Genomic DNA, 26,659 nt, shown 5'->3' with positions numbered 1-26,659 from the left:
ACATGGCCATTAGCTTCACAAGCCAGCCTGTTCTCGCAAGCTTGCATGAATGGTTTGCTACCACAGAATCTGTGTTAATCAGTCTGGTACAAGGCTGCATGGCCATAGCTAAGAAATAACAGATGAATCATAGATGGCAGTCACTCCTGGCCCATATGCTACTTCCAAGGTAAGAACAAGATTGACAAATGATGGAATTTGTGTAAACAATCCCTAGGGCATTGCTTTGCCTGTCTGACGCACCTTTCCCTGTGTGAAGGAAACACTAATCATGGTCCCTCCTCTTCTCTCCTGGCTCCTAAGTGGTGAGCCATAGCTACTGTACCGCCTTCCTCACTGCTGAGTTGTTGCTCGTCTTCTTCTTCCGTCAGAAGACATGTCTCCTCTAACTGTATCTGCTATTTGCTTTATAATGAGAAAGTTCATGTAAACATTAAAGAGAAATACAGCACTTTAATCCAAAGACAATTCAGCTTTATTTCCTCGTATAGTTTTTACTGTACACAGTTCATACCATCGCACAGAAGGCTTATATGAATAGATTCAGTGCTCTCTGTTTCATCTTTTTCAAAGACACATGGAAATAAATAGAGCTCGTGAAATAAGACTGTCAACACCTTTTGAAACTGTACAAAATGTACAACCATTAACAAGCAAAGTTCTGAGGCAACATAGATTGAACAAAAATGATATTGGTGTGTGTGTACATTTACATGTGTTGTTTTACTGTTTGTTGATTTGCATTCTGGTTGGCATAATGTATGCTCTTTTCAGCTGGTTCCACATTTGGCAATTGACACAAAAATAAATATAAACGAACAGACATTGAGATTTTTTTTTTACAGGAATTGTTCCGTCAGCATCTTATTTTGTTACCTCAGTTTATTTCATGGTATCTTAGATCATTTATTTTTTCTGAAAGAAGTGCCTCCTTGTACAGTTACTCTAGTGGCCTTTAGACACTACATGAAAGCCTTGAAACCAACACCATCAGACAAGACAGATTTTGTTAAAAAAAATAATAAACTAATCTCACCCAGTCCCCCATGTAAGATGCACGACACGACAGCATTATTCCGATACCATGACAATCAGGCCATCGGCTGCTTTACAGTGGCTCTAAGTATTACGTTTGATAATCGCTTTTGCTTGTGTTTACTTTGAGGAGTGATGCTACAGCTGTTGACAGAGAAGAGCAGCTTCTAAGCAGGATCAGTACTGGCTTTTCAGCATTAACAGTGAATGATCCTCAGTCAAGATTAGGTTGGTATGTGTTTTTTAGATACATAAATATACTGTATAAATGAAACATTTAGTAAAACCATTATTCTGTTCCTGTATCTGTCAAAATGAGATAGGAATCCCCATGTTGTCAGCTGCACCAGTAAAAGAGGATATCAAATGTGAATTCCCACATTCTTGTTGAATTGACTTTGCACTTCTCTCTACCCTACTGTCATTTGATGACAATGACTTCTAGGAGAGAGGCTATCCACTATTAGCAGAGAGCATATCCTGGGAGTATGGACAACGGAGAAATAAATACTGACAAAATCCATAGGACTAGAGATCATTCACAGACGAGAACAAGTCAAGCACCTACATTACAGAAGAGAATGGGTTTTTAGCAAGCAACTATCCCCTCTCAACTTCCCCATTTTGCACACAGAAGAATCTGTGGCTCCCGCATTGTACAGACAGCTGGACCAACATCGAGTAATTCCTAAAAACCCAGTGCTGTTAGTTTCAGAATTACATTAAAAAAAACTTAGCATGGGAATTGTGACACTGTTTGAAAAAAAGTATCTAATATGGAAACACTGCTGGGTTGTATTGTGCATTCATCGCTTTTCTGTTTGTTGCTGTCCATGTACAAAGAGAAGTGTAAAGTGCATTGCCAATGTAAAATGCTTTTCAACAGTGATCCTCCTCATTCAGAAGCATGCAGGAAGCTTCTTTTTTAGGGATTCCATTTAGATTGTGGCCCTAAAGCATGAAACTCACAGAGAATCTCCCTGTTGATAGGAGTGGGAGGTCGTTCCTTCTCTTGCTAGAACAAAAGCGGCACCTGCTGCGTGCTGACCCGGTAGTGAATAATCTACCGTTTCTACTTGTAGAATCGCAATGCTCGTCAATGGCCAATAACTTGACTTTGAGCCAATCAGAGTGCACGAAACACATGTGGGGGAGTCCCCCCCCCCCCAAAAAAAGAAGAAATAAGTAATTTTCTCCGTACATCCACGGATGAGCCAGTCACACTTCATATGCAATGTAAGCTATGGGACTGTAGCTAGCTAAGTGCATAGACGCAATGCGCACAACACTAAATACTTCCTCTAAGCTAGCTAACCACTGTACATTGCTGATAGCTGTTTGGGCTTGCCTCAGGGTTTAATGACAAACACCATCCCAATGCACAAACTCATGCTGGAAATTTCAAATCCAGTTTTTCCAAAGAATGAAAAAAAATCCATCCATAAAAAAAGTAGAATACAGTGTAAGTTCAACATTCAGTAGTGTTTCGTCCTTCCGTTCTGTTCTGTGTGGCGCCACTGCTCTGCTCTGGTCAGTGGTCGGTCTCCATACTTCCTTTACTCTGTTGTGGTGGGAGGGTAGCTGACGTGTAGCATGTCTACCACTTCCACATCCATTATTGGACAACAAACTATATCAAGTTTCAGGGAAATAGAAATGTAAAAAGCCTGCTTCGTCTGTCTCTGTTCCCCAGTCAGTCTGCTGTGTTCATGGTGGAGCTCAGAACTGGGAGTGGTCCATCTCGTCCAGCCATGAGGCAGGGCTGGTGGGGAAGTCTGGGTAGCCCGTGCTGCTCCCTGTGGAGAGGTCAGAGGTGGGGCCTCCTGCCATGGCCCTGAGAGCCTGTCCCACGCCACCCTGCCCCCCCTGGATCATGATGCTGTCCATGGTGAAGCCCAGGTTGTTGAGCAGCGGGGTGTGGCCGGACAGCGAGGCGATGGACGACGGCGACTGGGGGAGGCCGTAGGGACTGCCCGGCCGAATGTCATGATAGGGTTGTCCAGCAGCGTCCAGAGAGAAGCCTCCGTTCAACAAGCCTCCGTTGGCCACGTCGCCCACACTCCCATACAGACCGTTGGTGTGGCCCAGGTCTGACAGGATCTGGTCGTCTGGTGGAAGAGAGGAAGGAGTTAGCAACCATCAATTAGCCACACAGTGGTGTTTTAACACTTCTATGGAGTTGTCATCAACTATATCAACATTATACAGCTGTTATCTTTAAATAGAATTAAGTGCCTTTATGAAACCATTTTATTGAGGCAACATAATCTGGATTTCATCTAGGTAAATGGCATAGGTGTGTAGTACTTAATAGTGTTCCCCCAGCGCTTAGTAAGAGACGACAGAGTCATGATGTATCCTAAGCTCAAACAAAGGGGGTCTGTTCATGCAATACAAAATATTTGTCTCCGACAGTCCCTCCAGTGCTGTTTCAATAACAACAATGCCCCAGAGCACTTTCCCTCTAATTGACTAAAAGCTTCACCTACTTTATAGAGTTTCTGCTACGGTGTTTTCATTTCTCGTAAAAACAGCCTCCTTTTAAAAGTGGCTTGAGACTTTTATGAGTCCCCAAAACGGGCTCACAAACATCAAATAACCATAAAAACATGGGGATGTGTAAAATGTCATTTGCATGGCCAACGCTTCTCTTTTCATGTAGGCTCCCATGGAGATATGTGAAAAGGAAGACAAGAAGAGGAGGAGGAGTTGAGGAAGAGAGAGAGAGAGAGAGAGAGAGAGAAGAAAGAGGTTTGGGGTTGGGTTAGCCATACTGACCTCTGAAGCTGAGCTCACTGTCGCTTAGTCCCGCATCATCTGCTGAACTCTCCTTCTCCACTTTGTTGCCCCCTCGGTTACGTTTGACACTTTTGTAAAACTGACCCCAGCGGTGCCGCCCTGCGTCCTTCTTCAGACGCTTCTCTTTTGCACGACGATTCTGGAACCACACCTGCCATTGGGGGATGAGAGACATTTCTCAGTAAATACAGAAGAGAGGTTTTACTCTTCTAATTTGTGTTCATATCTACATATTATCACTAGGATGTTTTCTTAAACTAGTCCAAACTAGAAAACTGCTCCGCTTGGTAATAGAGATCCTGTTGTGAGGCACACACCTGCACTACTCTCATGTCCAGCCCCGTCTCTGAGGAGAGCTGCTCGCGGACGTGGCGCGCTGGCTTGGGAGAGTTCTTGTAGGCGATTTTAAGGGTCTCCAGCTGTTTGGCTGTGATGGTGGTTCGTGGTCGCTTTGCACCTGCCTCTGAATCATCTGAGAAAGACATGCAAGGATTATAAAATACCCTTTAGATATTTAGCTATATTTGTGACTAACATTTTTTATTGTAATTAACCTGTGGGTTTTTGATTTTGTATATTGACTAGTAAATACAGGTGAAGAACTTGCTTGAATGGACTGAGGTGCCATGTATGGCAAGTTGATACCCTTCTGAAACTGTCCAACTCTAGCTGTAAGGGACGTAAATCTCCCAGGAGAATTCCAGAAGAAGGGAGTTATTGGTGGCCCACCGTAAAAGTGCATTGCATCACTTAAGATAAACAATCAGCAGGCCATGTAAATCTCCATAAATACACAGGCAGAGCTTTCAAAATCAGATCCATAAAAGGTCACAGAAACTGGAGATTTAATGCCCAGGCAGGACACTGAGAGACACCCACTGGGACCCCTCTTCACTATCCCCTTGCCTCTTGTGATCTCTCAATTCTTCAGTATTATTGTACATAAAGGAGTTAATGCAGGCTGGTCTCATAGACTTGACGTAACATAGTAAATGAAAATATGGGACACTCAAATTAGTATGATATGTTATGTTTGGTATGGTTATATAAGACAGAAGGTTACTTAATTAATGCAAAAATGAAAGGAGGGTGATTGTTCGTTCAAGGTGAATGGGTAGGCGTATAACGCGAACGTCTAGCAACCCAAAGGATGCGTTTTCAAATCTTATCACAGACAACTTTGCAACTACTTACTACTTTTTAGCTACACCTAGCATAGCTAACGTTAGCCACCTAGCTAACGTTAGCCACCTAGCTAACGTTAGCCACCTAGCTAACAATAACATTAGCCACTTAGCTAATGTTAGCCACAACAAATTGGAATTCGTAACATATCAAAGGTATGGCAACTGCGTAACATATTATACAAATTTTTATATGCAACATATCATACAAATTGTATTTCGTAACATACCATACAAATTGTAATTCCTAACATACCATACAAACTGTAATTCCTAACATATCATTCGAAATGGATGATGAAAATCTACAAATGAATACATACCATACCAAAGATAACATATCATACTAATTTGAGTCTCATGGATTTTCGTTGATTATGTTACATCTACCCATGAATCCAGGTTGGTTAACTGCACCTTGCTGTCTACTGAACTAACTGTCTCCTAATTCCTGCACCTTTCTCCACAGCTCCCCTGCAGAACCCAGCAGAGATTTAGAGAACCATGCCACACGGGTGAACCAGCTTGAGGCTGCTAGTCTCAAGTCTATTTGGTGAGAATGTTCTAAATATAACAGGTTACCAAGGAGACAAGACTGAATTATTCACACAAAATATTACTCACACAAAACAGTGGCCAAAGCAATAGGAGGATGACCCAGTCAGATACCTACCATTCTGTTTGGCCGTCTCGTAGTCCTCCTTGCACACCAGCCTGCCGTCTTCCATGAGGTAGAACTCATCCCCTGTGGCCAGCTGCCGGCTGCACATGACACAGGCGAAGCAGTGCAGGTGGTACACAAAGTCCTGGGCCTTCCGCACCACCTGGGTCGGCGGTATCCCCTGTTGGCATGATGCACACTTTGTTCCAAACCGCCTGCAAGTAAACACACACACATACACACCTGCCGTCAGATACTCAAACCCCATCCAGAACAGGTAGATCCAGCCCTAGTCAGCTCAGACAGAGGCGGATGATAACAAAGAAGGTCTATAACATAGTTATGACATAGCATGCATCGTTTTCGTCTCTATTTACACTAATAATAGTATTAATGGCTGTATAAGTTGTAGAGGGGGAAAGCATCAGTGGTGGAATGCATTTGTGTTGGTGGTAGGCTGGTCCTCAGGTTGACAAATGGCATGAATCAATGTAGTGGTATAGTGGGGGCTGAGAGATCCAATAGAGAGAGCTCTGAGTAAACACACTGAAGAGAACCAATAAAGCACCGACTCAGGAGGGGCTGTAAATCACACAGCCTATACAGAGAAATAAACCCTTCCTTCAGACCAAGGTGAAGTTTCTTCATCACTGCTGGGAATCCAGCACTATACTCCAGTTCCAAGCCCCCGCCTCATCCCCATTCCCATCCTCATCCTCCCTCTCCTCTTCCTCTCTCCCGTCCCTCTAGTGCACAGCACCACTGCAGTTTTAACATTTAAAAAAATCCCCCCTATTGTCCCCAGGGCCACCTAATAAAGTTAGCCTCCACTCTCTGACTTGCACGCTTTTTAGGTCTCATTGAAGCTTCTGACATTAAAACCTCTCAAACATGATTTAGTAAAAGCCTGTACGGATCCTGTTTTGGATAAAAGTCAAACTTAATTTTCTTCTTTAATGCCTCAGAAATTCAATCGTAAAAAGATGGAAGCAAAAGGGGGAGAAAGAGGGAAGAGAAGAAATTCAAAGTTGCTGTTTTGTGTGTCCAGCTAGGGCTGGTAGAGCAGTAATCAATTGAATTTGTATAGAGTGTCTTTGGAGTTGAAAGTTTGAGTGTTATGTGTTCTGTCTTATCCAACATAAGTATTCAACATGGCCAGAAAGGCAGGAGGATGTTGTAGGATGTTCAGCTTGATTAACCTCATTGTGTTGATCATGTCACTAAGTCTTGACACAAGCCTTTTCTCTAACATTATGAAAGTTAACTATGCAAAGAGGAAAGTCCTCACTGACCAGGGGCATAGGCACAGGTGTCCCTGGCTGGGCGCATGCCAAGCCCACCCAATCCGATTGTCAGTGTTTCAAACAGGACATTATTTGTCTTTTTTACCTAATCACAGTACTTGACTTGGGCAGGAGCTCACTGGAACTGAGTACTGGCACCTCAATTTTTCTTCTGCTCGAGTTCCTGCACCTCCTATAGAATATTAGCTCAAAAGAATTGAGGAGTTCCTGCACCTACATATAAATGGTACCTTCACCTAAAATGAGTACCGGCACCTATTTCAATCCAGGTCTAAACATACATACGCCATCAGATGAAATTCATAGTAGCAGTACGGGGTGGGGAAACGAAAGGGATTTTTAGACAATAATAATAATACATTTTATTTGGCAGATGCCTTCAGGACACTCAAGGACATCTTACATAAAATCTAGTGCTATGCGTAAAATACATTTTATTTAGACCTATGTAATTAATTTGAATTATGCTTGATTATTTACCTGAAAAAAAATAATGAAAAACGAATAAAACAAATAATAATTCTAAATAATGGGTGGTTCTGGTACGTGTCATTTCGCACGGATACCATGTGAAGTAAACAGTAGCTATCGCTGTGTAGGCTACTCACCGCAGGCTGCTCACCGTTAGCTAGCTAGCTAAGACTCAAGTAAAATGGCTAAACAAAGCTAAAAAAAATTCAAGAGACCGTGTATATAAGAGGATGTTGAAGCATTTGCCAAGTTATTTGATATCAGTGTTTTCGACATGAAGGGCCTCCAGTCCCCCTCTATATCAGTCATTGATTGCATTGATCTAATCGAGCGCTGTTTTTATTCAACACTTTTAGAAATCCTGAAAAACGCTTCTCCACTTCGACTCGCACTCTCTCCCACCCTCCGATGAGACGTCACCATCAGTCCAGTGAAATAAAAAAAAACGAGTTATTTCAATTTATGCTCTGATGTACCTCATAAGTAATTGGCTACAACAACTGACCCAGTGCCAGTGTTATCAGGTAGCCTAGCTTGAGACACGAGTTTTGAACTATAAGGGACTACGTTATTTATAATAAGGGGTAGGACTACATTGAGAAAAACAGACCTCTCTTATTATATATGAAAATAGGCAAATGCACGAAGCAATAGTTATTTCCAGTCATTTTTAGGAATTGAATTGAATTGGAAGTAGAACTTTGCCCTGTGTTCCCCGCCCATGCACTATAGTTAGGCCCTATATGCTATTGATAATGTAATTGATATCACACAATATATTGTAGGAGCACTTGATCTCCCGTGCCCAGCAGATAATTGCACTCGGCTTGCATTTTGAATCATAAAGTGATCTCGACAAAGAAAAGGTTGGAGACCTCTATAAGCTATGGATGCCCATTGTGAATATTACTGTTATATCATGGCATTCTGTTCTAGTCTCATAGTCTGTTAATTATAGGCCTATGGTGTGTTATGTGTAGATCTATGTGAGTCGCATGTTAAATGCAAGAGTCATGGATTTGCGTAGGCCTACAAGACTATTTGGTTTGTAATGCCAAATCACGTAAGATGGTTTGTTTTGTGCGATCAATTAAATTTGGCTATAGGATAGGCTAATTTTGATAATTGTATGATGATTTGAGTGATTTCACAAGTTAAAGCCAGTGGAATCATGTTGCCATTTTTTAGCTCACTTGAATGTAGGCAATTAAATATAATGCTAGCTTTGTTTAAAAGTACATTACTTTTACATATAATTCCATTAAGCTTGCTATAATCAAATGTTCGAAATTCCCATTCAATACGTTTATAAATGAAGTTATACTCACTTGAAAAAGTCCTCTTTGCAGTACACATTTCCCGCCCGCGAGAAACACTTATCTGCCAGCAACGCTTGACAATCGGCGCACTTGAGGCACTTGGAGTGCCAGTGGCGGTCCAGCACCTTCAGGATGAACTTGTCGAGGATGTGTTGACTACAGCCCGCACACTGGGGGATTTCTGGAGGGAGAGAGAGAGATAGCGTTAAGACAAGATAGCATGCGTTAAGACAATATCCTGGTCCTGGAATACTGTAAGGAGGCAGATGAGCAGAACATTGCCGAGGCCGGTTTACAAGATCAGAGCCGGATAAAATTATGTTTTAAAAAATACAAAATAAAACAGTAATGCAATTCCTCATCATTATATTCGACCTCGACAAAAACATAGTCTGACAGAGTAAATTGTGTCACCATGGCATTCATTCGATTTGAGATTGAGATTGATCCCATTTCTTTACTCTGCTTTTTTAAATCAAGTGTCTGTGCCAGTGACACAATATTTAGCCTTGAAGTGGACTTGATTGGACCCCACTGATTCGATTTTTCTTATCTTAAACCGAGTAATAATGGCATGAATGAAGAAAACTAGGTTATAAGTAGGAGCACTAATAGTATTAAAAACTATACACCATTATCACCACAATACACCATTAATTATAACCATCAACATCACCAGAACAGCGTCACTATTGCTGTGATAAGATTAGGCTATGCAAAAAAAACTAATAATCAGATGTATTATTAGATTTATAAATATATATAGAGATAAATATTACAATGTGATATAACAATACATATTATTATTATACAGCCTTATTTTTTTCATTTGATATGAATATGAAACCTCGGGAAGTAATTTCCTTGCATTGGTAGCTTATGTTAACCATGTGAACAATGGCCAGGTGAAGAGGCATCTCATAAAAAAAGAATATTTTCAATATCTTAGAATAGTGGCAAGAACATAAGGAGATCGAAATTAGAACGGACCCCTCAAACTCATTCAAATTGATGCAATAGGGATAAGCAGCATTCTGTGCGCAAAATCATTATTCAGGTGATTTTTTTTCTGTGCTCGAGGAGTTTAATATTTTCACTGTATCTAAGGTCTGCAATTAGCCTATCCCAAACTAGTTGTTGTTTTAAATAAATTACACATGAAATCACACTGTCTAATCATTAATCTAATCACACCCATACCAAGCTGTTTAAACGTGCGCTTTAGAGGTCACGATAAGTAATACTACATGTGCTTCTTCATTCTGTACGTTGGGAGACATTTTGGAGGAGCACAATTTTCATATTTATTGTTTCTGGAAGGCTGCTCAATCAGCAACATTCATACATAAGCCGCATACACAACGAATAGAGGGATACGTTTTACATTGCACTTATAAAGGTGTAGGCCCAAGTAAATGAAAAGATGCTGCAAAGCTCAATATCTTGTATTTTTACTATTGTGATGTGGCATTATGCCTACAGTCATTTGCATAACAGGTATTTCCCAATCAACTTCACAATTAAATACGATAACCCATGGAGTACATGTATTTTCAATAAGTGTTAATACAAAACTGAATTAAAGATAGGTGTATTTTACATCCACAAAATATGAAATAATTCCTCTGATTTGTGGTGCTTTTGTTCATTAGATTTTGGCGGCAGTGGTGGTGCTGAAAGGATAGCTCAAGGGCCTCCAGCATGCAGCCAATCTTGGCAGTAGGCCTATTCACGCTCGATGTCTAATAGCCTCTACACTTCCCCTCTCTCTCTCTCTGCTTGACTTATAAATCACACGATTATACCACTTAAGATCTCTGGTGTGCCTCAAGAGGGGTCCTCAAATCTAAGAAAATGTGATCCTATGCGCTTCCTTTCCTCTTTTAGGCGGCTGTATTTCGATAGATGTTCATTTCTCACCAGTCTGATAGGGATACTAATTTTTTATTTTTTTAACAGGACTTAAAAAGTGTTTCATATCAACCAAGTCATGTGCTTATTAGCTACAGCATCGGAATGACTGTACTGTAACACCTTTATACGAAGCCTATAGTATTAGGGAACGAGCTCATAGCCTATGGAGCTCATAGGCCTATAGTTGATATGTTTTGTAGATTGCATGACCTACACTTCACAGCAAGCAGACTGTAAACTCTATTCAGGAAGTAATCTTCTTCTTCTTGGGGCTTTGTGCCGAAAACCGTTTAAGAATAATTACCCTTATTCGTAAGAGCTTGCGAACAGCCATATTCATCATGATAATAATGTTTAGATACATAATACTAAAATATTTTTATTCGTAGAGTAATCCGGTATTAAATCCAGCATGTATGCACCAAGGGGGGTTGAGTGGCAAGATCTTTACCCAATCTTTTAATCTCCCTCGATTTACAAAATTAAAGAGCATACGCCGCCAATATACAGGCTATTTGTACAGGTTAAAAAATTATATTTCACAATTCTGCGTTATGGTTCACTTTGTGCATTATGCATTATGTTTCACTACCTTTATCAATAATGTATGGTAGCCTAAATGAAGGTCGTATTAACTAATACAAGAGACAGTTTTTGACAGTCTCTCTTTTAAAATAGTTAAATGGGTTAACTGTTGTGCACGCTATAAAAAAAAACTGAATACAATTATGTACTAAATCGTAAGATATTAGTCTAGATTTTGAACAAAAATAATCATATATATATATATATGTTTTGTTTATACTCTCCAGCGCTGAAAGAAGCAATGGCTCGTTTGGATCTGCGATATAAAGGAGTATTTCATTGTGGATTAAGAGCAACATTAGAGGTAAAACCATAATAGGTCCATCTGTACATTTCAGTGGCTCCCACATGAATAATTAGGTCAGGAATTTATCCCATCCCAGTTCTATCTTGATAGCATGATCAGATTATATAGGCTTGAAGATTAACATGACGACGATAAAGAGCAGATGCGAAGATACGCAATTCTTTGCTTTGATGCTGAGGTAGGCTAGTTATTGCACACACAATATAGTGAAATATTTAATGTTTTTCATGTTTTAATAGAAATGACGACAAAACCACCTGTTTTAGTAGGCTATAATATCATGTATGTGTCAAACAATAATAAGACAGACAAAATTGTACAATTGTGTAGCCTACAATAGTGCAAAAACACAGCTATAACAGAAACATTAAAGCATACATTAACATATATAGCCTGAATCATTCAGATATGACTCAGTAATAGCTGTCAGTCAAACCAGCTGGGTAAAGAGAGTAGGTGATGACAACGTCTGATCTCTCATACGTGGCCAGACTCATTTGCAAATAAACAGCTGTCTAGCATGTCTCTGATTGTAAACCAGAGGCAACCCTCTCATACAGCTCGAGGGAATAGAATACAAAAAGCGCTGGAGGTAGAAAATATAAATATTCCTGTGCTAATAAGAAATGTAAAAAATATCTTAAAGTGTGTCTATGTCTTGATGAGTAAAGTATTATGCTCGTCAAAACATAGGCCCATGCACATGGGGCTTCTAAAATAGAGTAAAACCCGCACGTACAACTCGTGCAAAGGGCTAGAGTTTATAAACAACACTGTGAGCAGCTTAAACAATACATACTTGTGATAAAGAATCTCCATCTATACAGCATTCCACAAAATTCCATATGAGGAACAGAATATCAAAATGAGATGCAACTAATATCCTCACTTCAAATAATAATATAACACACATATGAGTCAGTGGAGTAAGAGCCACAATAGTATGAATACATATCACTGTCTTCATTAGCCTGTCTGTCCCTCAACCCTGTGTAATTAACCGCTGCATCTGTTCTACAGCAGTGCTCTGCAGCATTTCAGAGCTCACCTGCCAATGTCCTTATGATATAATCAATAGAAAAGGAAATGGAAAAGCCTTACGTTGCATTGGCACTCCGAGTATCTCCGGTAGACCCTTCACAGGACTCTCTGTTGGTAGAACAGCCGCACTTTGCATCATTGTGATCCAAAACCGGGAATAAACACACACATATACACGGTGGGCTGAAGCTCCCGTCTATTTAGTGAAAATGGTAGAATATATCAAATAGAAACTGGGTATGGACCCTTCTGTAGATCTAGCTGTCCCGTTAAAGTCCGGTTTGTTTTCTTATTCTGGAATATTGTCCTGTGCGTGCCGGATTTCGCTGTGCTCTTTTGGTGTGATCATACAGGCTGCTTGATTCATTCACACTGCAGGGGCAACCATGACGTCACCATAGCATGGGCACCGCCCGGGACCAATAGGATCCTCGGACAAGCCTCAAATGGGCGGAAGAATTCTGCTTGTGAGAACAGGTGAGAAGAAGGAAGAAGTAGTGACGAGACAGAATGCCACCAGAAAGGCGGGACCTTCTTTAGGATAGTATCAATAAATACAGGCTTGCTTTGCTCGTAGCATTGTCTCTCTGTCAGTATAACTGAAAGGGTAAAACGTTGGTCAATTGAAAATGACAGTATGCTTTGATAGACTTTGCTCTAGTCAGGAATGCCAAATCACTCTTCAGAGACGTGAAATGTGACATTGAGCAACCGTTAGCCTATAGGCTAACTAGTCTGTACAGTCGAATCCATAGCCCACCTGCTCTGATATGAAAGAGATATGAAATTAATCCGTTTCCTCGTATTGTCAACGATTTCACAATTAGGCTATCTATAAATTGTATGTGGGTTAATGCTTGTTTCTGCTCTAAACCTTCAGGCAAAGTAAGTCCTATTTCTTAGGGTTATACGAGTTATTGAATCTGGTTGCCGATAGCATACAAAAAAAGCATCGTTGGTGTGTAGGCTAAAACAGCATTTGAATTACATTTTGTTGATTGGACAAAATCACAATATTTGTGTCTGATCTCTATGAATAGGATGTAACCTGACTGTAATGAAGACCTGTTGTCAGAGAGCCTTGACAGGTATTCGAAGTCCAAGCACAATCCTTCTGACAGTGTTAATTTCAATTCCGCGTTTGAGAGACTGCTCTCGGATAAAATATTCCCTCCGGAGAGTTCGTAGTTCAAGCTAGATGAACTCAATCTTCGCTTCCAATTTTCTTCAAGCATAAAATGAAATGCACAGTTTGCTCGGTCTGCGTCCCACGCGTTCAGATAAACAATAGCATGCAGTCCTATTTCACTCAGGTTGAACGAAATTGTACAAGCAGCCGACCATCTGAATCTCGGAATATCTGAATACCAAATACCTAGCATGTAGGCAGGCTTATGTCTGCTATTACCCTAACCCGTACCACCATTACTAACAACAAGTGTTTACAATAATGATCATGAACATTGAACATTTCTAACATTAAAATAATATATTTAGCCTATTAATCATAATAGAATTAGGCAATTACAATAATAATAACAACAATAATGTGAATATGAATAATAATAATAGCCTATAAAATCAACATCATTTTGATAATGAACACAATAACTGTAGAATATTTTGTCCCGATACAACAATTACATAAGATTATAACAGACATTTGGGGCATAAGGAAGATATGTTTTTTTCTGTTCACCTTGCGTCCACCATAGCCTGTGTCATTTCGAGTGAATCGGAATGACACTGACAAAACGTTATATCTAATTACAACTAAATTACTGCCATCGTTATCTCGTTACTTGGTGGATATTCACTTCAAATGGACTAAGAAACCCCTCTCAAAAACATTCTTTAACCATTAACCACCTTTGGGGTTTATCTAAAAATCAACTAAAACATCCATCTTTATTGGATTTAAACACACTTACAATTTCTGGATATAAAGGGAGTCAATTCCAAAGGGTATTTTGTCGACCGCCAAGGAGGCTTAAACAGCTATTGTTGGTTAACTTAACACTATCCTGCCCTAAAGGTACACGAACAGTCACGTGTTTCTACATACCTGTCTCGGATATTTTCTCTGTTTCTCTGTTTTTGTAGAACTACAAACTCGTTTTTGCAGCTGTAAAAAAAAATACTAGCCTACTACCCACATGACTCAATCCAGTTGGCCTATCATTTGCAGACTGACAATATAGGCCTACTAGGTTATAGGTGAACCAATGTCTAAAAAAGAGAATATATTCTGTTACATTTGCATAATGGTGATATGATATTTCAGATAAAGTTATAGGATATTTAACATTTAGCGGATGATTCCATTGTTTCACATTGTAATGCTGTATGGCCTACAAACCACATACGCCGTTGTGTGTTTAACGTTTGAAATGTAGTTTAGTCAAATGAAAACACTCATCAAATTGATTAAATGGGAGCAGCAGGGATATTCTGGGAATAGGCTACACCACACACCAGCCCCACAAGCGCTAAACCCGTCTTTATGCCAGGTGTCCCAGTTATACCCACCCCCTTCACCCCTCCTCTCATTTAGGCCGGTGTGGCAAGGGAATCATCCCGTCGAACACTTTCATTTTCATTACACTTTTCCCCCCAAGATTATTCAATTACTCTGATTGTCGAGTGGTTCGAAAACATGCATTTGAATTTTAAATACAGTGTGGAGAAAATGTTTTTACTTAGACTGTCAACATTAGGTCATACAATTAGATTAATTGATATATGTAGGCCTACAGAGGATACATGCACATTCGATAGAAACTGAGGGACACAATTAGGATGTTATTTATTTTATTCATATACATTGCCTAGTAACGAAAGTAAAAACAGGCATAAAAATATATAATAAAGCAGATCAAAATATCTCAAGTGAAGTATAACTATTGAAATAGTATAAACTGGAATTTGCGTAAACGAGTGGCTGATCCCCTGCTAGAACGTATCCTACAAATAAAATGAGTGAACAGGAACCTATAACTCAAGTAAATGGCGATTTTTCTGCCACCGCTGTTGACCCAGTCACCTCTAATTAGATATAATATTTCAGTGTACGAGTTCATTGACATCTGCGATTCACAAATCCACCTTATTGGTAAAGCACAAGGACCAAGAGGTCTCAGAATACAACCATTAATTCTCACCACTGGACCGCTATTGTTCATAGGCTAACCAGGCCTTCCCCAATGCCTTCTTGTAGATGTTAAAACGTTTGCACCCAAAAGGCTAGCTAGCCATCATGATTACCTTTCACGAAATTAAGCGTCATCGATGCTTATTATTAAAACCAAGACACACTAAGGGAAGTGGTTTGGTGATGTACAAGAATAACAAATAACTTGAGGATATAGCCTATTATCTTACTTGAAATACAGTTGATAGTTGTGGGTCATTAACCAGGTTTCCATCCAATCATTTCATGCGAATTAATTACCTGACGCATAAAACAAGAACAGGCTGAACCTAACCTAAATACACCGTAGGTGTATATAAACCCTGGATTGCTGTTACTATGTATTGACCATTGAGAGGCGTTGAAGCCACCGGTCGGCCATATTGGGACTACCGAGTAGGAGCAGTCCTCCATAGGAACGAATGGAATTATACAGTATTTCAATTAAATGTTTCAAGGAAAAAAATAACCTATATTTAAGTATTTTTGTTGTTGTAGTGGGGACAGTAACATTAGTACTCTCTAAAAAATAGTTTAAGGGAAATGTTTTACTATATTATTTATTTGAAAAATATATATGTTTAGCTCACATATTATAATTTAAAAGCATGCATTAAGGTGTCTGTAATATAATAAACGTGTCAAAACGTAGATGATGACATTTATACATTTAATTATATTGATTGAAACATATTTTGGGAGGAGGAGTACCAAGATGGCTGCTTGATGTCTTCATTACTGCTCCCCCTGTTTGTCATCCAGGGGTTATACACATAATTTAAATACGCATAGGTTTTCCTGTAAGCCAGTAGATCAGTAACTAAACATGCTCACGCACACACGGTTGAGAGAGCAGAACTGTACAGTGTAGGCTTTACCATCACTATAACCATCACTATACGCAGCCAATATGCACACGAAAACAGTCAATTGTGATTGGGAAAAACATGATTCAAAATTAAAATATAAAATTCAATGGTCCATTTAGGCTCTATATTGTATATTATTCATAAAATAGCAATAATATCCGGGTAAATAATGAGTAATAATCCAAATTCAAGGAGTAATAATATTTTATCTGTTGGAAATTGTAATGAATTTATACTTTTAATACATTTGTAATTCTGGAATTTAGGCTATTATAGTGATACTCGTATAGAACCTGGAACAAAGCACTGTGTCTAGGAGAAATCTCAAAATCGCTATCTTCTACTTATCGAGTTACGTTTGATAAGCCTACGTAGCCTACTTGACACAGACACGGAAATCGCAATGAATGGACCAAGTCAATCCCGAGACCAGAAAAATGCAAGTCCTATTCAAGACCAACAACCTCTCCCTCAACGTGATCAAGACAAAGGAGATGATCGTGATAGGAAAAGGAGGACCGAGCACGCCCCCATTCTCATTGACGGGGCTGTAGTGCAGGAGGTTGAGAGCTTCAAGTTCCTTGGTGTCCACATCACCAACAAACTAACATGGTCCAAGCACACCAAGACAGTCGTGAAGAGGGCACGACAAAACCTATTCCCCCTCAGGAGAATGAAAATATTTGGCATGGTTCCTCAGATCCTTAAAAGGATCTGTTCTACAGCTGCACCATCGAGAACATGCATCACTGCCTGGTATGGCAATTGCTCGGCCTCTGACCGCAAGGGGCTACAGAGGGTAGTGCGTACGGCCCAGTACATCACTGGGGCCAAGCTTCCTGCCATCCAGGACCTCTATACCAGGAGGTGTCAGAGGAAGGTCCTAAAAATTGTCAAAGACTCCAGCCACCCTAGTCATAGACTGTTCTCTCTGCTAAGAGGTACTGGAGTGCCAAGTCTAGGTCCAAGAGGCTTCTAAACAGCTTCTACTCCCAGTTCATTTTTAAAAATGTCCTACCCAGACTATCCCCCCCCTCTTTTACGCCGCTGCTACTCTCTGTTATTATCTATGCATAGACACTTTAATAACTCAACCTACATGTACATATTACCTCAATTACTTCGACTAACCGGTGACTCTGTACCCGTATATAGTCTCGCTATTGTTATTTTACTGCTGCTCTTTAATTACTTGTTCCTTTTATTTCTTATTCTTATTCATATTTTTTAAACTGCATTGTTGGTTGAGGGCTTGTAAGTAAGCATTTCACTGTAAGCTCTAAACCTGTTGTATTCGGACTAATGTGACTAATAACATTTAATTTGATTTGATTGTAATTTTGTCAAATCACCACCATAATAAGAGTTCAAAATATCCAGTATTTCTGTGTTCATATTTCAGAACAACATATGGATTCTTTAGACTTTCAGAATAGTGAAAAAATGCACACTGAGGGAAAATAGAGCCACTCTACAAATTATTACTAACCCAAACACAGTGGGGACAAATGGGCCTTCTACACCTTCAGAGAAGGGCTAAGGATTTTAAAAATATTGATTATAATAATATAATGATAATGATTATTATATTATTATTTAAAAATATGTTCTGATTTAATCTCTTCCGTTTTTGTTGGAAAGAAAAGGGTTAAAACTGAAGCGAAAAAATATATATATGCTGGTCTCTGGGGAGATAAATCTAGCTGGCTAGTCAGCCATTGGCTAGGCCATCAGAAGCTAGATAAAGATATCTGCCAAACTTATTAGGGCACACTTTTGGAGTGACAGTGGAATCGACTAATCACATTTTAACTTAGTGGGTGGGACCGTTTTTACAAAAACTAACTGAAACTCCGGCCTTCTTGAAGGCCAACAGATCATTGCACAATAGCGAGCAGTAGTTTCCCAAGGTCTAGCTAGCTAGCTTTTGTTGTCGGCTAGTTGGCAGCAGCTGCATGCAGGAGGTGTTATTAAAGAGGCTGTATTTGCTATTTTTTTAGCTTCTCCCTTTTCAATAATAACTTTCAACAAGTAGTTAAGTTTCAAATTATCATCATCTGGTGATTGGAACTGTGTTATTTATTGCAGAGCGCTTGCTGTTGTTAGCCATCTCTTTGAAAATAACTTATGTGTGTGAAACATTGTTGCATTTAAAGTGGAACTGACAGCATTTTAGCAACATGATAGAATATGACACCTATAAAAAATATATATCTGACAAGCGACCATTTAAATATGGTAATTTTCACGTTTTCATAGATTCTAAGAATATTTGGAGGACACCACGGGAGTCCTCTTACATTCGGGAACTTTACAGTCCTATTGATTAAACAACCATGAAAAGGTAAAAGGGTAGGCTCTCTCTTCCTCAGTTATGCACATCAACAACAACAAGATAACAACTAATGCTAGCCAGAGCAAGATGAGCTCAAATCTAACAAAGGAACATTAGATAAATCCTCTCAAACTTTTTCAGCTAGTTAGCATTCAAAATTACACTGATAAACGATTAGGAATTGTAGCCTCCTTGTCCTTCTGCAGCTTGCCTGCCAATGCATGCTTGTCCCAACCAAGCACCCAAGCGAACTCGCTAAAGTTGGCTAGATTGCTAGCTAGCTACTTCCAGACACAAATGACAGGACATCTCATTCTGAGCATTTTACTCACCTTAGCAGAGCTTGATAGGCTGTTTACATGTTCTCTAGAGCCTTCTTGACTAAGTATTGTTTTTTCCCCCTACGTTTACGAACAGTATGAACAGTCATATTCAGCGGGTGTTATGCATTTGTACATTCATCAGTTGTTCTGCGCTCTGGCACACTCGGTCGAGAGTGCACTGAAATCAAAGATAGCCAGAGTGAATTTTCGAACGCAGAGATATGCTAACTGGATAACAGTTGTTCAGGTTCTTGCTAGCTAACCAAATGACACCTGCATCTCTAGCTGTGTATAGTCGCAGAAAAACGATATGAGGAGAAAAAGTCAGTCACTCACCGACTCCTCCAATGGCATAACATGACATCCTCCTAGCAGCTAACTAGCTAGCTATTTAGCGAAGGTTAGGCTCCGTGTTTTTAGCTTGCTACATACATAGATATGCTAGCCTATTAGCCACGTTATGGCTGACTTGTGATCATTGCCTCTCTAGTTTGATTGTATTGATATTCCCAGCATTAGTTACATTTGTCTGTTTTTGTCCAGGATATTGAGTTATTGAAACTGAAACAGTGCCTCCGAATGGAGGCAGCAAAGAATGTATCAGGCCAGCTGTGATTTACAACCTGATAGCAATATTTTTTGGACTATCAGGAAATGTATTGGTGAATTAAATTAATCATGCATTGAACTGCATTTGACAGATATTCTGATTGCCTGTTTCCTTCATATCTGCAAAGTCGTTCAAAATGCTGTCAGTTCAACTTTAAACTTTAGGTCACTGGTTACTTTGTGTGCTAAACGTGAAAGTTTATTTGCAATTGCAAATTTCGATTGGGAAATGTTTAATGGTTTTGTTTTTGTATTCTTATGATTGGGACCTACTTGCGTATTATGTTTGAGTTTATGGACTGCATATCCTTTAACATCATGCTATGTGTGACTGCTGTCTTTCCATCAGCCCTATGCAGTGGTGTAGTAGTGCCTGGAGAAATGGGTATACTCTATTTTTGCAAAAAAGTTCCCAAATGGCCCACCCAGTGAAGGAAAGTCACCTGTGTGAAAAATCCTATATTTACCAATAGATTTTTTCAGTACTTTAGTAAAAATACTTGAAAGTACTACTTAAGTAATAATTTGGGGTATCTGTACCACTGGATATTTTAGATTTTCACTCTCAAAGCCACATTATTATTATAAAAAAACAAAAACGTTTTACCCCTTTTTCTCCCCAGTGTCCAATTGGTAGTTACAGTCTTGTGCCATCGCTGCAACTTCCATACGGACCCCGGAGAGGTGAAGGTCGAGAGCCATGCGTCCTCCCCAAAACAAAACCCTGCCAAACTGCACTGTTTCTTGACACACTGCTCACTTAAACCGGAAGCCAGCTGCACCAATGTGTCGGAGGAAACACTGTACAACTGGCGATCGTGTCAGCATGCATCTGCCCGGCCCACCACAGGAGTTGCTAGAGTGCGATGGGACAAGGACATCCCGGCCGGCCAAACCCTCCCCTAACCCGGGGAGGATTTGTGCGCACCTCATGAGTCTCCCTGTTGCGGTCAGCTGCAACACAGCCTGGGATCGAGCCCGGATCTGTAGCGATGCAGTGCCTTAGACCGCTGCGCCACTCGGGAGGCCCACACTTTTTGTTTATATAGAAAAAATACAAAGATTTGATGGTCTAAGTCCACAACAATGCTTAAACCGCATCAATCTGATTGGGTGGGCTGTCAGGGCCTGGCTCTCCAGTGGGTGGGCCTCTGTCCACCCAGGCCCATTCATGTTTCCCTGATGGAAACAGCACATGATGACAATTGCATATCACAAATAGCCTATTAACCAACACTTTGGACTAAACCTTTCAACACCTGGTTTGCATACCCATTGTTACCTTATATAACATTTACTGGTAGATATCATACATTGAAACGTCTTTCCTACCCTAATGGCAACCGAAGTCATTAATCTGTGAGCTGCGCCATGCCAAAACCAGTTGAGAGCTCCACACTTTTGCTGCCTGCAGGTGATATTCCGCGGAAACTAGGTTAATTTGCTTTGCGATTGTGTAGGCTACTTTTCATGATTTCTCTACTGTACTAAATCCTATACCACCACTACACTACTTTGATACGCATCCGTAGGGATTAAGAAGTGACTATACGCAATGGCTACTGAAAAAAAAGTGGGTATACGATTTATACCTGACCCTTTACTACACCACTGGCCCTTTGTGTTTTACAAAAAGTGCACTCTCCTACATGAGCGCGCTGGTATTATGGTTGCTGTCCTTTCAGAATCACAAATCGATGACATTGAAGGCCTATAAATTCGCCACTGCGCAAACATGTCTATAATAGATATAAAGGCTGTTCATATTTTTTTCAAGAAAGGAGTGTATATATTTGGCCTGGTGAATCGTTTTTTTTGCGCTGACTGAATGGAAGCTGATAATTATTCGAATTTTACTCCGCTGGTCTCGGCTGGTCTCGGGAAGAAATTACGAGTCCTCACTGTCTGAGACCTAGTCAAGACCGAGTACAAATGTATCCGACACCGAGACAAGACCGATACACTCAATATGTGGACCGAGACACATACAACACTGACTATATGTACAGGTTTGAACATCACATTTAATGAATAAACTTCCTACATTTAAAGGGGAAATTATGTGGCGGGTGACACTTTGCTTCTAATATCTAATATTTTGAAACCGTGACTGCTGTGACATGCAACACATTTTGGGCCAGTTTCAACTGTGGCCGAATGAAACAAATATCGTTTTGGAGTGGATTTTCCCTTTAAGAGGCATAATAACCACAGGGAGCACCATTACTGCCCATCGTTTTGACAAAACACGAACAACGTCATTCAAACATACCTACTCAGGTGGATTTCAGGCGTCATGTTCATTTCAGCACCACTCCTTCTGATCAGCGCTCAACCTTGCGGAATCGGGGCAGGGTGGTCTTCTTGTTTACTCCAGCTAGGTTCTTCTGAAAGTACGAGGAGAAAGCAGTAGCATTTTGCTAAAATATTTTTTTCCCGTTTCACTAAAAATAGAAACATAAATAGAGAACCACGGTGGCCGAGGCATCATGTCAGAACGCGCTCCCAATTTCTTTGCCAGAAAAAGACAGAGAAAGATAAGGGACCTCAGGCGAGGGCAGGGAGAACATTTAATTGCACTTGTGAGCAAATTCTATTAGGGAATAGTTGTCTCCTGACAGGTCCTGTCCATTTAGGTAATTAGTAGAAGAGATTGTTTGAACAAACGAGTTGATTTCCACAGCGATCTGATTGACTACTATTCTGTTGCTTAGTAAGTTATATTTTCCATTTGATTTCGTTATCTGTTGGCTAATGTAATCAAATAGTTTAGTCGTTGTCATTAGACCACAACAAGAGGTAGGCTATGTATGGTTCCATACGTAACAAGAAGTCCTCATACAATAACTGATCATCTGTGTTGTAATGTCTGATGACGCGTTTTAAAAATGTAATGTGAATGGTGCCATTATATATATATATTTTTGTGCTATTTTTCAGAATATGTAACCTAGTTACAAATACTGTCGACACCATTGCACTTAGGTCTTTAAAATGACCAAACTGAATACTTAAAAAATAAACCTCACAAATGTTTATTTTGCAATAATGGCTATCCACCTCCCCATTTAATAACAGGCCTACGTTTAATTTGAAAAAATTAAAAAGGCTTATATTTTGTTTAAATGCTTTAGGATAAACAGAATTTCCTTGTTGACAAATGAGAACAAGTAGCCTTGACACTGATGATCTACAGTATATCTTGTAATTAACGCGGGAATAGTTGTGAAACAGAAAATATTCCCTGATGAGTGACATGGCATGGGTGTTTGAGTGCATTATTAAACCAATGTGATTGACACATCCGGGAATTTGTCCAAGTTTATCATCCATGTACCCGATGTTAGGCAGACACGGAGGGTTACGAAACTTTCTGTTCTTTCAAGTTGGCATGGTCCCTATTTAAACTCCAAAACGTAGAGAACAGTACCAGGGCCTGATTAGATTCTGAAATGTATTGATCAATTGTTCCTCCACCCCACTCCCCCCAACCCAGCCCACTCCTTTATCAAACAGCAGCCCACTAAGGTACACTGGAGATGGACTGAGAAATACAAAGCAACTGCTCCTGACATTGTCTTCTCTGGCTAAACACAAGTAGAGCTGTACAGCAAAATAAAAAAAGCCCGTATTCCCTGCTTCTATTCTGTCAATCAACCTGCTCCCCTGGGTTAAGAAAAACACACACACCGACCAGCAGCCCCATAAATAACAGCCACAGGAGAGTCTGAGTGCAAACAGTAGAACTCCAGTCAGAGTGCTGTGGACTGAGATATATGCATGCAGGTATAAAGTATCTATCTACACATCTTCAAACAACTCTTTATCATGCAATACTGAATAATTACACTCAATAATATTCACGTGAGGAACAAGTGGAATTATTGTAAAATGGATTCTGCTGTGTATGTGTAGTCCTTCCTCCCAAGTACGAATGGGTACACTATTTTGACTGCTATAGCTATATCTGTAATATCTTCTGTACTCTCATGGAGGTATGTATCTTCTGCTATGCCTGCTCCTGGGATGATCTGGTGGCCATGGTGGGGATGGGATGGTGAAGATGAGTCAGAGATGGGTCCAATAGGAGGGGGTGGAGTCACAGCAGTAAAAGGAGATGATTCTGACCCTGCTATTTTAGGGGCAAATGTAAAAATGGAGTAAATGGGTGAATGAGATGTGATAAGGGTATCATATACAATTGAAGATAGAAGTGTTCATACACCTTAGCCAAATACATTTAAACTCAGTTTTTCACAATTCCTGACATTTAATCCTAGTAAAAATTCCCTGTCTATGGTCAGTTAGGATCACCACTTTATTTTAAGAATGTGAAATGTCAGGATAATAGTAGAGAGAATAATTTATTTCAGATTTGATTTCTTTCATCACATTCCCAGTGGGTCAGACGTTTACAGACACTCAATTAGTATTTGGTAGCATTGCCTTTAAATTGTTAAACTTAGAATCAGCTTTCTATTTCGCAACAAAGCCTCCTTCACTCACGCCGCCAAACTTACCCTAGTAAAACTGACTATCCTACCGATCCTCGACTTCGGCGATGTCATCTACAAAATAGCTTCCAACACTCTACTCAGCAAACTGGATGTAGTCTATCACAGTGCCATCCGTTTTGTTACCAAATCATGTTATACCACCCACCCCTGCGACCTGTATGCTCTAGTCGGCTGGCCGTCGCTACATATTCGTCGCCAGACCCACTGGCTCCAGGTCATCTATAAGTCTATGCTAGGTAAAGCTCCGCCTTATCTCAGTTCACTGGTCAGGATAACAACACCCACCCGAAGCACATATTCCAGCAGGTATATCTCACTGATCATCCCCAAAGCCAACACCTCATTTGGCCGCCTTTCTTTCCAGTTCTCTGCTGCCAGTGACTGGAACGAATTGCAAAAATTGCTGAAGTTGGAGACTTTTATTTCCCTCACCAACTTTAAACATCAACTATCTGAGCAACTGACCGATCACTGCAGCTGTACATAGTCCATCTGTAAATAGCCCACCCACCCAATCTACCTACCTCATCCCTATACTGTTTTTTATTTTATTTACTTTTCTGCTCTTTTGCACACAAGTATCTCTACTTGCACATCATCATCTGCTCATTTATCACTCGTGTTAATCTGCTAAATTGTAATTATTCGCTCCTATGGCCTATTTATTGCCTACCTCCTCATGCCTTTTCCACACACTTTATATAGACTTTCTTTTCTCTACTGTGTCATTGACTTGTTTGTGTTATTGGTTTGTTTATTGTTTACTCCATGTGTAATCATGTGTTGTTGTCTGTGTCACACTGCTTTGCTTTATCTTGGTCAGGTCGCAGTTGCAAATGAGAACTTGTTCTCAACTAGCCTACCTGGTTAAATAAAGGTGAAATAAATAAATAAATATTTAAAAAAAACTTGGGTCAAACGTTTCAGGTAGCCTTCCACAAGCTTCCCACAATAAGTTGAGTGAATTTTGGCCCGTTCCTCCTGACAGAGCTGGTGTAACTGACTCGGGTTTGCAGGCCTCCTTGCTCGCACACACTTTTTCAGTTCTGCCCACAAATGTTCTTTCGGATTGAGGTCAGGACTTTGTGATGGCCACTCCAACACCTTGACATCGTTGTACTTAAGCCATTTTGCCACAACGTTGGAAGTATGCTTGGGGTCATTGTCCATTTGGAAGACCCCATTTGTGACCAGGCTTTAACTTCCTGACTGATGTCTTGAGATGTTGCTTCAATATATCCACATCATTTTCCTACCTCATGATGCCATCTATTTTGTGAAGCACCCCCACATGATGCTGCCACACCCGTGCTGCACGGTTGGGATGGTGTTCTTTGTCTTGCAAGCCTCCCCCTTTTCCCTCCAAACATAAATATGGTCATTATGGCCAAAATGTTCTATTTTTGTTTCATCAGACCAGAGGACATTTCTCCAAAAAGTACGATCTTTGTCCCCATGTGCAGTTGTAAACCTTAGTCTGGCTTTTTTTGGCGTTTTTTGAGCAGTGGCTTCTTTCTTGCTGAGCGGCATTTCAGGTTATGTTGATATAGAACTCGTTTTACTGTGGATATAGATACTTTTGTGCCTGTTTCCTCCAGCATCTTCACAAGGTCCTTTGCTGTTGTTCTGGGATTGATTTGCACTTTTCGCACCAAAGTATGTTCATCTCTAGGAGACAGAACGCTTCTCCTTCCTGAGCGGTATGACGGCTGCGTGGTCCCATGGTGTCTATACTTGTGTACTATTGTTTGTACAGATGAACGTGGTACCTTCAGGCGTTTGGAAATTGCTCCAAAGGATGAACCAGACTTGTGGAGGTCTTGGCTGATTTTCCCATGATGTCATGCAAAGAGACACTGAGTTTGAAGGTAGGTCTTGAAATACATCCACAGGTACACCTCCAATTGACTCAAATGATGTCAATTAGCATATCAAAAGCTTCTAAAGCCATGACATCATTTTCTGGAAATTTCCAAGCTGTTTAAAGGCACAGTCAACTTAGTGTATGTAAACTTCTGACCCACTGGAATTTTGATACAGTGAAATAATCTGTCTGTAAACAATTATTGGAAAAATGACTTGTCATACACAAATTGAAAAATGAGTTTTAATGACTCCAACCTAAGTGTATGTATACTTCTGACTTCAACTGTCCGAACCTCCTTTTTTTCTCTCCATTTTAAATTATTCACTGTT

The 26,659-nt window shown here is 40.1% G+C and overlaps 1 protein-coding gene across 2 annotated transcripts; it reads right to left on the bottom strand.

Annotated features, from left to right (window-relative positions):
* Nucleotides 1-466: 466 nt before the first annotated feature.
* Nucleotides 467-22,731, bottom strand: LOC110521576 (LIM/homeobox protein Lhx4-like). Of its 2 annotated transcripts, none has more exons than XM_036968774.1 (6): nt 22,223-22,731; nt 8,783-8,954; nt 5,692-5,894; nt 4,152-4,306; nt 3,814-3,985; nt 467-3,143 (listed from the first exon to the last, which is right to left on the bottom strand). In XM_036968774.1, the coding sequence occupies exons 1-6, from the start codon at nt 22,248-22,250 to the stop codon at nt 2,755-2,757; spliced, it is 1,119 nt and encodes a 372-aa protein (XP_036824669.1). In that variant the 5' UTR covers nt 22,251-22,731; the 3' UTR covers nt 467-2,754. The 2 variants fall into 2 exon arrangements, with proteins under 2 accessions (XP_036824669.1, XP_021454890.1); XM_021599215.2 differs by lacking the exon at nt 22,223-22,731 and adding an exon at nt 12,681-12,972.
* Nucleotides 22,732-26,659: the final 3,928 nt, after the last annotated feature.

Source organism: Oncorhynchus mykiss, chromosome 30, assembly GCF_013265735.2.
Source record: "Oncorhynchus mykiss isolate Arlee chromosome 30, USDA_OmykA_1.1, whole genome shotgun sequence".
In the NCBI taxonomy this organism is placed as follows: Eukaryota; Metazoa; Chordata; class Actinopteri; order Salmoniformes; family Salmonidae; genus Oncorhynchus; species Oncorhynchus mykiss.
The sequence above is the reverse complement of the archived record's forward strand: the minus strand, read 5'-3'. Positions and strand labels throughout refer to the sequence as shown.

Excerpts from the sequence above, each read along its gene's own strand:
- LOC110521576 (XM_021599215.2), bottom strand. The coding sequence starts at position 12,759 with ATGATGCAAAGTGCGGCTGTTCTACCAACAGAGAGTCCTGTGAAGGGT. Across the intron at positions 5,895-8,782 it reads TGCAAAGAGGACTTTTTCAA|GCGGTTTGGAACAAAGTGTG; the intron begins GTGAGTATAACT and ends GTTTACTTGCAG. Across the intron at positions 3,144-3,813 it reads CAGTGAGCTCAGCTTCAGAG|ACGACCAGATCCTGTCAGAC; the intron begins GTCAGTATGGCT and ends CTCTTCCACCAG.